Here is a 15,527-nt window from a genome sequence, read left to right on the forward strand (position 1 = left end):
GGAAGGGGTTGCAAGTGCTTTGGAGGATAGGATTAAAATTCAAAATGATCTGGACAAACTGGAGAAATGGTCTGAAGGAAATAGGATGAAATTCAATAAGCAATTGGGCTGTGATGTGATAGAGAATTTGAATACAGAGTGGAATGTCATATGACGAATGAATGAAGATTTCGCTTCAGCTTCTTTTTTATCATCACTAGTAGGTTAACCTGATCTTTGCGTTATGTTTCCTGGGATGAAAGAAGTAGGAATTCATCTCTTGCTACCCCTACTCACAACAGCTCCAGTTGGGCATTCTTTTTTATCAATGAATAGAATTTTGTGCTTTGAAAGACGTCGACTTCTGCATCATCATGTGAATGAACTAATGAGCATAGCAACCGAAGGACTGGAAGTACCGTACACACAAGAAGGCACGATAGAGGAGCGCACTTCATTCAAGAAGTTCATTAACAGAGTTGTGCAAAATTACAAGAAACCAAAAAGGATGTAGATATAGTGCTTCACTGAAGGCCTGAGTAGCCGACTTTAATATATGTGATGATATTAAAACAGGAGTTAAAGTAATAAAAGGGTCTTGAAACATTTTTCAGTTTTTACTATGGTGACATACAGCCCATCTTCACTCTCACGGTCTCATCCCCCTGTAAATTCTAACACACACCCCTAATTTCAATGCCTGCGGAAAATACTGTGGAGCATTCTTGTGGTGTTTGGTTTCTCCACCCTATGCCACCATGTCTCCCTCACTCATACTAAATTATTTCAATATTTTTTAAAAAAAATCAAAGCAAATATTTAAAATCTGTGAGAAAACAACAAATTGAATCCAGCCTATCCATGACAGTCTCTGGATCAAATTCAGTGCCATGAGTTAAATTTTTTATGCCTAGACTGGGGGCAGGTGTTAATTTGCATCAAATTGACAGTCTGTTCCAGTCTGATTTTCAAATGTTTTGTACCTGGGCCCTGATTCAAAGCCATTGAAGTCAATAGAAAGGATTCCAGGGGACTTTGGATTGGACTCCTGGAGCCTTATTCTCATTTACACAAAGACAGCTTTATATCACACTGGTTGTAAAGTGGGAATAAATTACATGTATACCCATTTTATGGCCTTTTTACACTGCCAGAGTAATGTAAAGGGCCTTAGTGTAAATTGGAGTCATGTTCTTTGTGTACACCAGTGCAAAGTGGATACAGTCACTGGAACATAGGAGTGTAGAATTCTTATTTGGTAGCATTTTAAAGCCAGTTTGAACTTATTTTGCATGGGTGTAAGTGACCATATAAGGGATAAGGCAGTGCAGAATCAGGCACTCGGGTGTAAAATGAATGTAATGTTAGCCAACAGGGCAACAGTGGTTGTATATCAGGAAAAATAACAAATGTGTGAGTGTAGATAAAGTGATTTGTTTATAGTTTTTTCTCCTACATTCATCACTCTACCTCCTTAGCCTGTAAAATACGTTTTTGTGCACACTCACAGAGTGCCAATTTTTTTCAGATTACATGGCTTGACCTTTTGTACTGATTTTCTGACCGGCTGATGCCCCAAGTCTAATTTACACCACTATTTGGGTGTGGCCCACATTGCCACTATATTAAACACCCAATCTTGTCAGAAAAAGCCCTTATATGAGATTTACTTGTCATGCCATTCACGCATAGGCTCTGGGTGAAATGAACTCAATAGAAAAATTCCAATTGACTTCAGTAGGGTCAGGATTTCACTTTCTGAACCCAAAAAGGAGTTAAATTTCTCCTGGAACTGGGACATCAGGAGACCCACTGTTTGGTCTCAGGGATGAAGGAGAATTTGGTTTTCCCAAAGAGAAAGACAGTATAAGATAAGGGCAGGAAAGGAGAGAAGGGAAGGGAAAAGGAAATATGCTTATCTTCTTTCTTTTCCCCCTCTTTTCTTCTTTCATTCATCCATTCTAATCTTTTCCTACTTTAAATGAGGATAAACCCAGATGAAATTAGTAAAAGAAAGAGGAAACAGAGAAGTACATTATATAAGTTCAGCCCATCCTATATACTTTATGTTGATTAATTATTATGTTTGTTCAGTTAGCACTGAATACATTGTAAATCAACAAGCAAGAATATCTCTTCACATGTATCCCTTTCTCCTTGTGCTCCCTTTTACCTATGTTCTCACAGAAAATGCAGCTGATATAGCCAATCAACTTCTGAACCTCACTGGTGAAGGGCAGCAGCTGACCTCAGACAAAGTCAATGATGTTGTGCAGAAGCTTAAAAAAATTGTGAATGATGAAGAAATTGATGAGTCTTTGGGTTCTACTGTGGTGACAATTTTTTCCAATATTTTAACAAGTTCAGACAGTGTTTTGGCAGCATCATCTTCTGAGTAAGTGTTTCTGAATTTGAGGGAGGAGGTTGAGAAAGTGTTTTACTACCTGTTGGGGGATGGGATCATAAAAACCTCAAGCTTGCTAAATAGAGATACACAAGATACAGCAACCTACCTTAGACTTTTGATTAAGTCCCTTGAAAGACATTTTTCCAGGTGAGATGACTTATAAGATATTTTTCCAAGAGACGTATATCAAGTCTCAAATTAATGGGCTTGACAAAAAGTTAACTATTTTGATATAAGAAATGAAACTGTAATATGAATTTAAATATTATTGGAATATTATTCTGTAGCCAGAAATGTCAGACAGACAGATCCTTCCTTAGTGCAAATCAGCATAAATACACTGGTTTCAATATCTATATTGATTTACGTCATTTGAGGATCTGGCCCAGAGAGATCAATCTATCAAATCTCCTGTTGGGTTAACAAAAATTAGTGTCAGAAATGGACTCAAAGCTCACAAGACTCATTTTCTTTCCTGATGCTGTATTACTGGTTTCATCATTATTTTTCTTTCTTCTCATCTCTTCTGTTTTGTTTATATGTATATAGATAGATATAGATATATAAAAACAACATTTTTGTTTTTAATTTTCTTCGTTTTTAGAGCTTTGAAAACTATTGATACCTTAGCCTTAAAGATTCAGTTCACTGGACCATCCATGAGCATCTCAACTCGGAACTTGGCACTTGGAGTTTCTTCTATTAATTCAACTTCATTTAGTGGATCCTCCTTCAGTGTTGGTCCCCAGAACAATGCTTCAGATTTTCAGGTACAGAACAGACATTTACACTGGAACCCAAAATATGTCTGATGTTAAGAATTATTACTTATTAGGTATGATACAGTAGCACTGAACCCAGTTGGGAGTATTGATTATCTTTTCTCCCGCATTCTTTCAAATAGTTTAATTTAGTACTTCCATGGGTTATAGGAACTCCAGACCAAATTGTGACTGTTACAAATTTAAATGTTTTGCTGACATATTCCAAACTAGCTCAATTTTTTCATCTACTTGGAAAAATGAGGAGGGAAAATATCCTCTATTAATCTTCCCGTCTCCTGAATTAGACTTTGGCAATGTGTTAGCCAATACACATTATTTAATAGCCCCATATGATTGTCACTTATAACTACCTTTTACAAATAACTGATGATGTTTCTTGGGTTGAGTGTTGCTTTACTGATGTAAAAACAGCTGATGATGTTGGTATCTCTGCCTACAAAAATAATATTGTTGATTTCATACATCATTTTGCTGATGACCAGAAGTTCCTACGAAATACGTAGCAAGAGTTAAACCCAGGGCAATTTCACTATATCAACAAAATGCCCCACCTACTTTATTACACACTTCCAAGTGAGCAAAAAATGGTGAATTTCAGACTTACAATAATGTGTCACTATTGTATCTAAAATTCTTCTTAAAGATGACCAAAAGAAGTTGATTGAACTTAGTGTATCTTCGTGTCACCCATGAAAAATAATGAAATATGGGTGTTTTCATCTCAGGCATAGAGATGGATTGTATATTTTTACCTCTCAAATCTACATGTACTCAGCGATGTAATTTTAAAGTTTCCTAAGCAGGTGTCTGCACTCAGTCCTCCTGAACAGTAAATCCAAGGTAGAATCTGCATGAAGGACTTCATCGGTGTTGTGGTACAAGCTTTCATGGATCAATATGGAAACCTCCAACAGTTTTTTAATAATTCTGCTTATTATGAGCCAAACCCCAAGTTCTGCTGTGCACCTGCATCTTCCATTGACTCCAGCAGGAGATAAATGTTCACCAGCTCTTTGATTTTGGCTTCAAGTTGTTAAATATCTTTTTCCTCACAACATCCCTGTGAGCTATAAAGTGCTATTCCCATTTTGTTACAGATAGGGAACTGAGGTACAGAGAGACTAGAGGCCAGATTTTTAATGGTATTTAGGTGCCTAAAAATGAAGATAGGCAACTAGTAGGATTTTCAAAAGCCCCAATGTACCTCATTCCCATTAAATCCTGCCAGGCACCTGTCTGCTTCTTTAGGCACATAAATATATGTAAAAATCTGGCCTTATGTGACTCGACTAAGATCACACAGGGAGCCTGTGGCAGAGCAGAGAATTGATCCTGAGTTCCTTAGTGCCCTAACCATGAACTATCATGGCTCTCCCACTTGACCACATGCCAAACACATAGTCTCTGTTTAAGCCTGCAGTGTAGGTGAAGGTAGGTGAGGGTTAAAAAAAAACCACAATAAAAATATTTCTATTATAAACAAATAATCAGACCTGAGGAGCTAATTTCATAATTTAAACATGAAGTTGTGCTAACAGCTAATGCAGATCATTACAGTATAGTGTAACAGAATAATATTGCTGTAATATGCATGAGAAACTAAATTCTCTGTTGGTGTAAACTTGCTATTAAATAACTTGTCATTTCTGTAAGTAACATGCAAATTTATGGCACGATGTACATTCATAACAGTATCATAAAATATTATAGTATTTTAAAATATGGTTCATATTATCTTCTGGACATAAAATTCAAAGGATCAAATTCTCTGCAGGTGTAAATAGGCCTTGTGACATTTACCTTAATGGAGTTTCATTCATTTTCACTCACAGAATTTCACCCATTTTTCTCCAAATCAAATTTAGTGGAAATGGATGAGGAAGTTATGTTATTAATAAAGCTTGATTGCTGAGTGTTATAAAAAAAAGGAACAATTATCATTCAGTTTTCACCTTGCATTTATGGAGAGATGAAAGGAAAAATTCTACATTTAGATCTGGGATGTCCTGCATGTATAATAAAAAATACCATCTGTGGCATGAGGACATCCAGGAATATTAGAATTTTCTTGCCCTGGAATAATTTATTACAGGTCTGTTTAAATAATGATGAAATCCAGATTGTGCCATAAGAAAAGACAAGTTTATTAATAATGTTCCTATTGGAACACTGAGTTGGTTTTCAGGCTTTTACACTTCCAACAGCTTGTTGAGAATTCTTAGCCCCTTCCCCATCAAAAATTTCCTCAACATCTGTGGTCACAGTTTATATTTCCATGTTTATTAGGCAAGAATTTTTCTCTCCTCTCTAGATGGAAATTCTCTTTCACAAGGTCAAGAACTTCTACCAAATATTGTGATGATCTTTAGGGAATCTTAAAAACCTCAAGCTATATTTCAGACAGCTTCTAAATGTTGTTTTATTTTTTTCCTCTTAAGATGGATATCAAGCAAATCTATCCACAGCAGCTTGAAGAAATTGTACTTTAGTCAAGTATCTTTACAGTTCTTGCCAAATCTTTGACTGTTAGCATTTGGGAATTCATTTTGTTAAATTGTTCCTGTAATATATGCCTATTTTTAGAGAAATCTCTTCCATTCTCTTCACTGAACCTAATAAGACATCTCTAGTAGATGCAGAGTTTCTACTAGCCTTAGCCAATTTATTCTTTGAGGACAACTTACCAGATGAATTTGGCTCTGTGTCCTGTCTGTCTGTCAGGTATTATCCATAAACAGCTGTGATTTTTACAAATGCTTGATAAACAGTTTGTGTGAACAGGCCTTGTAGCCTATGTCTTGGTTGCTGTTGCTATTTGTACCCTCTGAGTTATCACTTGTGTCACATGATTGGTTGACGTAAGCTTATACACACTGGGAGTCCCCTTTAATGATCCTATATTATCTATGAACTACTGATAATTATTCAAATCAAGTGTGGGAATAATAAGTGCTTTCCAAAATGGCTGCAGAAACTGTAATACATTCACACATTTTTTGCTCTAGTATTTTTAATGTCCATGAGCATTCTTGTCAATAAATATTCATTCTTTCAAATGTTTACAGTAAGCATATAATAAGGGTTGCAAATACCAGTGTGTCATTCACAAGAGTATTTATGAATATATCTTTTTCTGTTGGCCAGTTCTATTTTCCTGTTTAGAGATGGGCTTTTATAGATAATGTTACCAGACACAATGAAGTATTGTAGGTTCCAAAATCCCTTGTGCCATAGTTCCAGATGGTACTCAAGAACTTGAAAGATGGTACTTGAAAGAACGTTCCTGAAGAAATAATATAGAGGTTTAACCAATGACAGTATAATTTCTTTTGTTTACAAAAGTTCTTTCACCAAGGTCAAGTCTTCTGGGCCTTAAATATCAACCATAGCGCTTTTGACCTTTTCAGTCCCTGCTAATGGCTCTGTTACCCACTAATATGAATTTGTAAACTAGTGTAATATGTGTTTATATTCATAGGCACTCATACAAAATTTCAACACTGATGTTCCCATGTCTACTTGTCTGTTAAATTCAGTGTCTTGTTCAGAAAGTTGTAAGTCTCTTGTCTCTTCCATTGTAGCTACAGGAAAAGAGGAGGCTCTCAGATATATGACAGTGCTGACTGTCAAAATAAGGACCTGATTGCATGGACTGATGGATTGATTGACAGACTTCTAGCTGTTTGACACATTCCTGTGTAGTCTATCCTTATTCTGACTCTAGGGAGTTTCTCATTTTTGCCATATCTAGTTGGTGACCCTAAATATAATTTAAAAAAAATCTTTGTTTTTTTCTTCCCCAGATTGTTTCACACGGAAACTGGACATGCTGATAAGCTATTACAGAATTCAAAAGGGAGAGAATTAAATCTTTTCTAAATGACAAACAAAAACATTAATCTAACACTATTGTAACTGCATTAGTCAGTATAAACAGAATTCCAGAAGGAAACATGTCGTTTACTCACTAATTTTGAATATGAGTTATGTAGAAGCTGCTAAGTGGAAACATTTGTTGGTCTCATGGGGAAATTACACATTTAAATATGGTCAACTAAAAATCCACCTTCTAGCAATTTACATATGTATCAAAAAGTCACCACAAGACAATCTTAACAAAAAACTGGGGGGAAAGTCCATTAGCACTCATTTATTCCAATGTTGTTTATTAACGTAAAATGGCTAAAAATGTCTCTTAAGACAAGTTAAATATAGCCAGGGCCCATGTATTCTGTGATTTGGTAGAGTTTGCCACAGATCAACCCCTTAATATAGAATTGTGCTCCAGGTTAAAGCTTTCATTTTATAAAGACAAATATTTCTAGCCCTTATGGTTGTGAAGAAAATATTCTAAGGCTTTGTTTATACTGGAAATCCTGTACTCTTTTCCCCAGCAAAGGGGTAAGTGCACTGGTGCTTTCAGCACTGTAAGAGTTAATGTGGATAGTAGCCACCGTTAATTTGCATGATTCTATAGTTAAAATGCCTGAGCCCTGCCCACACTGGTGCTCACATTGCCTCTAGCACTAGTGCAGCCACTCTGCTGCTAGAAAGTGGGACATTTTCTAGTGAAGATACACTCAAAACATAAATTAAGTGTAAACTGAAGCAGTGTTGTGTCCCTGAAACAATGGCCCAGCTCTGCAACAATGGCCAAGGAGTACAAAGCATTCCTCATAAAGGCGAAGGCAAAGTTGGTCAGTGTGCTCCCTTACTGCTTGGTTGTTCTCCTGGGTATAAGTGAGAGTAACATGAAGGGTGCTGTAAATTACTGTCACTGATCTGGGCCCCCAGGGATCAATACAGCAGCTGGAGATTACCTTTGTCTACTTCTTGAAGCTATTTGGGCACAGGGCCTGTCTTTTTGTTCTGTGTTTGTACAGCACCTCACACAGTGGAGCCCTGGTCCATGATTGGGCTCCTAGGTGCTACAGTAATACAAATAATAATATGTCTCAAGCCTGGACTCCCACAAGGAAGATGTAAAAACATACCAGAACATTATTTTGGACTGTTTCAATCCTCATCTAGCTCCATGCCATATTTATGTTAATGGTTATTGTAGTCTTATGTTCAAATCACATTTGACAATATTGCGGGGAGTTTGCACGGATTCAGTGGACCTTGCTTGATTTCATTTTTGGTCTAATCTGCTCTTTCCTCTTTTTATAAAACAGTTAGATTTTGACAAGAATCAGGGAAATGCCCTGGCTTCTGTTGTTCTGCCCTCAAGTTTACTGAAGAATTTAAGTCAAGATGAGTTTGAAGCTGTATCTAGAGCTCAGTTTACATTCTTCAACAAAAATGGACTTTTCCAGGCAAGTGAAAATATGCTTGAACCAATTTCACCTGGACTGAAGCAAGTGAGCCTGCCAAAGTATAATCATTTTGCAATATCTCATGAGTTATAGAAATTACATGGTAGTAGTAGAGGTAGGCATTAGGAATAAGTATTGCATATTAATAATGACTGGCTTGCCAGTATTTAGTAGTTAGGTTATACATTACGTCAGAGATCTTACTGCAATTCTAAGGAAAGTTTCCTTCCATATCACACAAACTTCTGCTCATAATAGTCTAGAAGGAATTGATATCCAAATGGCCATAGGCATAGATTGACATAGCTCCACTGTGTTCAGTTGAGCCACGCTGTTTTACACCAGCTTGGAACTGAGCCTAAAATTATTTCTGCTAAAATTATTTCTCTTCCTTTTTTTTTTAAGTGATCACACAGAGTGAAATTTACCCGTGTGCAGAAGATCAGCACAAGGCGTATGTACCAGTTAAATCCCACTTATACCTTTGTGCTGGTACTTTGCACAGGGGTTAATTCCACCGATAAGAGAGCACATTAACTTTACTGTTGACCATCACAGATACACATTCTCAATCCCCATGCAGTGTGTTTACACCTTATATACAGGTTTTCTGAGGGGAAATGGTTACTCAATAAGGTTAGTGATATTGAGATCAGAGAACTGAAGGGATCTAGGTATTTTTTTTCTTCATTAAGTCTGATCATGTGATAATCACTTACCAGGTCCTCATGCACCAACAAGTAAGGAAGATCTTCACAATTGAAAAAATCACTGTACATTCGAAAGATTTTGTATTCATTCAGAAGAAAACATAGTTTTCATAATGAACAGTGTTTTTGGCTTGAGTTCATTTTCCTTTGAATTAGTATTTCAAATGACCTTTGGCTCTTGTGCATCCGCAGGACTCTGTGGTATTGTGTTGTGTGTATATTATTATTTTTATTGGCACTGTTTTGAGATACTTGAGATAATCCAGGCTAGCAAAATACATATGACCCATAGTTGCCTTCTGAAATACACCCTGCAGTATCTGCAGCTGTTTTAAACAGTTTTCATTTTTAAAATTCATTTTTATTGAAAACCAGGATGATTCCAGTGAGTCAAGAAAACAGAAGCATACAACAGTAGGTTTTGTCATAACGACACAAAATCCCTATAATGATAAAACATTCTATCTTAATAAATAGCACTAAGCTTGGTCTTCAGAAGCTCCATCATGATTAGTCCTGACTAATCATGATTTCTTCATATTTTATATTAAGGAGCAAAGTTCAACCATAATGATTATAACTTACAATTAATGATACCCTCTCAAAAGACAAATGACATGCCTGACGCCAGATTAGTATTTGATTGATCTGTCTGCTTTCCTTGCGTATGTTCCTGAGTGGTACGAGAATGTGAATGTCAATAAGAAAGATATATTTGATAGGAAGACAATAAAAACGTAAAGCCGCACTAATACTGCAAGCAATTTTTTCAGGAATAGTTTACTTTTTGAAACCATTCATTTAGGCAGTCTAGGTGTGCTCGGTCAGATGTTTGAGAAAGTGAGCATGTGCAAAAACCATATTTTCAATTTGCACATGTGAGCATTTATGCATTCATCAGACCATAAAATAGAAACAGTAACTTGTGACCAATCACAAGTAGCCAAGATTTCAATCCTATAAGGAGCTCTGACCTCTTCACCGATGCAGGACAAACAGTGAATACTCACTGAGAACTCTTGACAAGCCATCCAGAATTTTTTTTTTTAATTGTCAAAAACCTATGTTAAATATTTTTGAGCCATTAAAAATGTTTGAGGAAATCATAATGTGTTCACAGATATTCCTAAACACAAGAGACTAAATTCCCTAGACAAATCATGTGTGGAGAGTTATTTGCCATTCTGTAAGAAGGGAGTACTAGAAGAGGAAGAGGAGGGTTTCTTTCTGGAGATGGCTAGATGGATGCATGAAGAAGGGAAAATTCTCATTTCAAAATGTCATCCTAATCCAGACTAACATTCCCATCTTTCCTTGGAGTACTAATATTATACTGATACTATATTAATAAAAAGACCACCTTGTTCTTGTATAGGGCTTTTCATCTCTAGATCTCAAAGCATGTTTAAACAAACAACATCAGTGCTTGTGCTATCGAAAGATAGTCAAATGCCTCTTCAAGAAGAGGCTTCCAAAGAGCACTCAATGCTGCTTGATCATTTCAGCTACAGTAGTTTATATTGGATTCTGATTATGAAGACAATTAAATAATGGTCATTTCCTATTCAAATAAACTACAATATAAAATAATCTGCAGAACATCTCAATCAACAGAAATTTATTGTTTGGTGCATGAAGCACTTTCTTCTGTTAGTGTAAATATATGTAATAAATGCACAGTTCAAAACTTTAAAATAATCTCCACTGGTGTTGGCTATGCCATGTCTCTATTTGAGAGAATGCTAATTGGTGCTATTACATTACACTCTACTATAATTATCTTGTTTGTTAAAGTTTATATGAAAACTTGATTTTAAAAGACTCTATTTTGAACCTCTGAAGATAGTATTTTAAAATGGTACAGTCTATATGAATTGTATTGAATAGCTATATAAATATTCAACATTTCCTCTCAGATCCCTATAATAGTTCCAGCCACACAATCCCTTCATTTTTATACTTCTTATATTCTCCTGCCTAAAAACTTTTCCCCAACCTTAATTCAGTCCAAACTAACATCATAAGAAGAAATATTAATTGTATTTTATTTTAATTTACAAATGTCTCCTATCCCCTCTTAACAAAGTGTGGGAACCAGGCATCAAATGGCCTTTTGAAGTCTAGCCTCCAATTTTTTCACTAAGTGGCTGATCCAAAGCCCACTGAAATCAGTGGGAGTCATTCCACAAGCTTCATTAGGCTTTGAATCAGACACTAAAAATTAAGAGGGTAGACTTATGGGTTCATAGATATTAAGGTCAGAAGGGACCATTAAGATCATCTAGTCCGACCTCCTGCACAACGCAGGCCACAGAATCTCACCCACCCACTCCACAGAATCTCACCCACCCACTCCTGCGGAAAAACCTCTCACCTATGTCTGAGCTGTTGAAGTCCTCAAATCGTGGTTTAAAGACTTCAAGGAGCAGAGAATCCTCCAGCAAGTGACCTGTTCCCCATGCTGCAGAGGAAGGCGAAAAACCTCCAGGGCCTCTTCCAGTCTGCCCTGGAGGAAAATTCCTTCCCAACCCCAAATATGGCAATGAGCTGAACCCTGAGCATATGGGCAAAATTCACCAGCCAGATATCTTTTGCTGTGTGAACATAAATAGATTTGTAAAAATGTGGCTCATCTCTCTATGCCTTCTCAGAGCAGGTTAGGAATAGCACTGTGGCAGTAATAAAGCCAGTCTCCAGTTGAAATTACTGCCAAATAGGACTGTGTTAGAAATATTGTCTCTTACTATATTGTGTCACTTAGAACTTTTTTTTTTTTCACATCTTGTGTCGCCTCATGGCCACTTGCTGTCAGGTAGTATATAATGCTGCAGGTGGTGAATAGATCATGTTAATATTATAGCTAATGCCAAAAAAAAAAAAAAGAGTATCCACCTCATGCTCCCAGAGGCTGTTTTGTCAACATGATAAAAAAGCTCCAGTTCACTCTTGGTTCGGGAAATGATCTAATTATATCACAGCTGGTTATCAGTTAGCAGTGTTTGAGGTATAACGGTAGTTGGCATCAAACAAAGTGATTTAAGAGAGAAATTTTATGGAAATGGCCTTACAATCTGCCCTCAGTTATGTGCTTGTATATGTTTATGATAATAAAGGAAATAGCAAAGGAAAAGCTGTAATTTGAGCTTATAAACAGGATGTTCTTATGGGTGGTCTTAAGTATAGAAGTGCTGACAGTTTGTTTATTCTGGTACACTGCAAAAATAAACTCATTTTCTCTGGCTAGTGTATTTGGTGCTCTGATAATATTTATTGCATTTTTCAATCCTTCAAAGGATGCAGAAATGAATGCCAATTTAACCAGTTTTGTAGTGGCATGCAGTATTGGAAATGTTACCATCCGGGACCTTCAGGATGCTGTCAAAATTACAATTAAACATACCCTATTCCAGGTAAGAAAAAACTGGTGTAACCAGAGGTAAAAAATTGCAAATTGTATCTGGCAGTGGTAGAATCAGTGGTAGAAAGATTATCATTGGTTTTGTTGGGTTTGGGGAAAGATTCCAGTAGAGTGGAAAACTTCACATTTGTTAACAAACACACAACCAATCCAGAGTTTAATAATCATCTAAAATGTAGGTAATTCAACCTGTCCTGCTGCCGTTTCCATGCTGATAATACTTGATACTTAATCAGATGGACTCATAATTTGTGTCAATATTTATTGTTCAAGGGAACTTCAGGTTGATGTGGAGTCTGTGACCAGACATGGACCATTTTATTAATTGTACCTCAAGGAATTTTGTTATTTCTTCATTTTGTGCAAAAAAACAAAGGACCATTACAAAGTGACCAATATTACTGATGGGAAAGGAGAGCCCAGAAAAACCAGTCTTTTGTCTTGTTTTATTTATCAGTTTAAAAAAAATCCCCATGTGGGTCTCATTTGGCTCTCAGTTATGCTGCTGTAAACTCCACCGGAGGCAATAGAGTCACACTGGTGTCAGACTCTTTAGGTGAGGAGAATCAGGACCATTGACCTTGGGGAAGGGAAAGAGGAAATAATATTTCATATTTCAGTTATCTTAGATTAGCTGCTTATTATGAAATCCACTTCCAGGTCACACTAGATGGCCTCTAAGTGGATTCAGTAAGTTATTCCCTTCGATTTTTACCCACCATTGGATGCCAGTTACCTGGAGAGTCCCTTGAGAGACCCCAAAGGACGCGAACAAGCAAAAGAATTTCTACTTAGGCCCTGACCTTGCAAAGACTTCATACACATGCTTGACTTCAATGAGATTTCTTACCATGCATAAGGTTAAGCACGTGTATAACTCTTTACGGGATCAGGGCCGGATTTAGAGCAGGACTGTCTTTTTAATATAGTGGGGTCCTGATCCCTGACTGGAATTTGTAGACACTACCACAGTCCAAACAACAATAATATTTCTCTTCAGCTTTTGTGTGAAAACCTAAGTAATGGAACTCCTGCTACGTTCATATATTTTAAGCAAATTTATATTTTAATAGATAAAAATATTCATTTGTATATATGTGTTTAGGAGGATCTTAATCCTACCTGCGTCTTCTGGGATATGAACAAAAACAGTAAGTTTAAAAATTTTGCCAATTATTTTATGTGAGGAATAAAGATGTCTTGGTTTTTAAATCAATCACACACTTGACACCTGGGTAGACAGTGTTTTTGTATTCAACTAAAATGGATTCTATGTGCCAAAGATGCAGTTATGTAGGTCTTTTCCTTTTCTTTCTTATCAGTACAAAATAGTAAATAGAAACTGGTGAAGCCTGGGATGCGATTGCTTTGCTTGTAACACTTTTTGCTTGTGACAGCCAATAGTAGAAATCTGCAAATAGAATGTTGCACCCAATTCGAATAAGCTTTGTGCCTGGACTGTATATGCATGGGCTTCAACACTGGATACCAAGGCTTCCAAAAGTGTCTGTATCTAAAGACAATCAGCTTTTGACTTTTTTTCCCCACTTGCACAAATAGTAACTAGTCAGGAGCATGGGAAGCCTTTTAATGATCCTTTCTCAAGATTGATCTGGAAAAGATTGTGTATATCTTCATTTTAAAACTATGGGAGCTAGCTAGCTGTGAGCTTGTATCGCTAATCATGAGCCACAAACTCCTCTTGGTTACAAGGCATGAAAGGGAGAAAATTACAATAACAATATGAAAAGAGGCTGAACATCTGCTTCACCAGTGACAATGGCCTGTATGTCAGCAGCTCAGGGCATCCAGAAAACTGGAGTGTGTTCAGAGTTGAACACACAGGCCATTAGCTGACATGCTACCTTACTGAAGAGTGAAAAAATCTGCTTATGCAATGATAAAAATTAATGGTTTTATACCCTGCTGCTGCCTCTTCCTTCAGCTCCTCCTCCTCTAAAGAGCCAGCTTGGATAGGTTCATGGAACAGGAGTCTGTAAGAATACAAATTTTAGAGTGCTCCAAAACCCCTTGAGCCTCTTGAGTCTATCCCAGGTGATTGCTTAGATGCTCTTCTATCCACTGCAATCTATCTGCTTAATCTACCCTTCTGTAAGAGTACTTCATTGGCAAAAACTCTAGGAAATCCGATACTTCATTCTGCATTGATAAAATATATTACTGGATTTGATGTATTCAGTGGGGTTTTTCTACTTGAAAGTACACTAGATTTCATGTAGGGGCTCTAGAAGCCTGCCAAAGAAATTGTGGAGAGGTTTTGTGGGTTTTGTTTGCAGTTGTTGTAAGTGTCTGTATTGCTTGTTTTCTGTAGATGGTAATGGTGGTTGGAACCCCACGGGCTGCATTGCACAAGCAGAATCAAGCGAGAATGAGACAGTTTGCTTATGCAATCACCTCACACACTTTGGGGTGCTGATGGTAAGTAGACCTTCATTGTTTGCTGATTATGTGAAACCACAATGTGATGATTTTGTTGGGGGGCAGGAGAGCTGCAGAGGCACGGATGCAAAGCTGCAGTGTTACACAGGAACCTTCCCTAAAATAAAATTGACCCACAGCTAATCCTGAAAAGAACGTAGCACAATGAGTCTTGTTCCTGGCTGAGTCCCAGGGGTGCTATCACAACACAAATAATGGGTAATAATATACTGGGGCCTGCAATATAACTCTGAGCTAGAGTAGTAGTAGTCAGACTTGGGTCCAAAAGAAGGCCATTATCCAGTGGAAGTAAACAAGATTCCACACAGAGACCCTGCCAATGCCGAAGCAGAAAAATAAAAGATTTTTGAAGCATATATGTTATTGATAAGATCCTGAAGACACTAGAGACCCCAAAGCCATAATGCATTAAACACTAGGCAAAGGAAAGCCTTGTGGTCATTATCACCC

General features: G+C 37.0%; 1 protein-coding gene across 1 annotated transcript in view; it reads left to right on the top strand.

The window, feature by feature from the left end:
• ADGRG6 (adhesion G protein-coupled receptor G6) overlaps nt 1–15,527 on the top strand; it is a 155,047-nt gene that overhangs the window by 109,513 nt on the left and 30,007 nt on the right. Inside the window, exons 13-18 of the mRNA XM_077811779.1 lie at nt 2,167–2,374; nt 2,991–3,156; nt 8,349–8,489; nt 12,493–12,609; nt 13,723–13,768; nt 14,950–15,056. Of these exons, the coding sequence (XP_077667905.1) occupies nt 2,167–2,374; nt 2,991–3,156; nt 8,349–8,489; nt 12,493–12,609; nt 13,723–13,768; nt 14,950–15,056 (785 nt within the window). The remainder of the gene's footprint in view (nt 1–2,166; nt 2,375–2,990; nt 3,157–8,348; nt 8,490–12,492; nt 12,610–13,722; nt 13,769–14,949; nt 15,057–15,527) is intronic.

The sequence above is a fragment of the Eretmochelys imbricata genome, chromosome 3 (genome assembly GCF_965152235.1).
Source record: "Eretmochelys imbricata isolate rEreImb1 chromosome 3, rEreImb1.hap1, whole genome shotgun sequence".
In the NCBI taxonomy this organism is placed as follows: domain Eukaryota; kingdom Metazoa; phylum Chordata; order Testudines; family Cheloniidae; genus Eretmochelys; species Eretmochelys imbricata.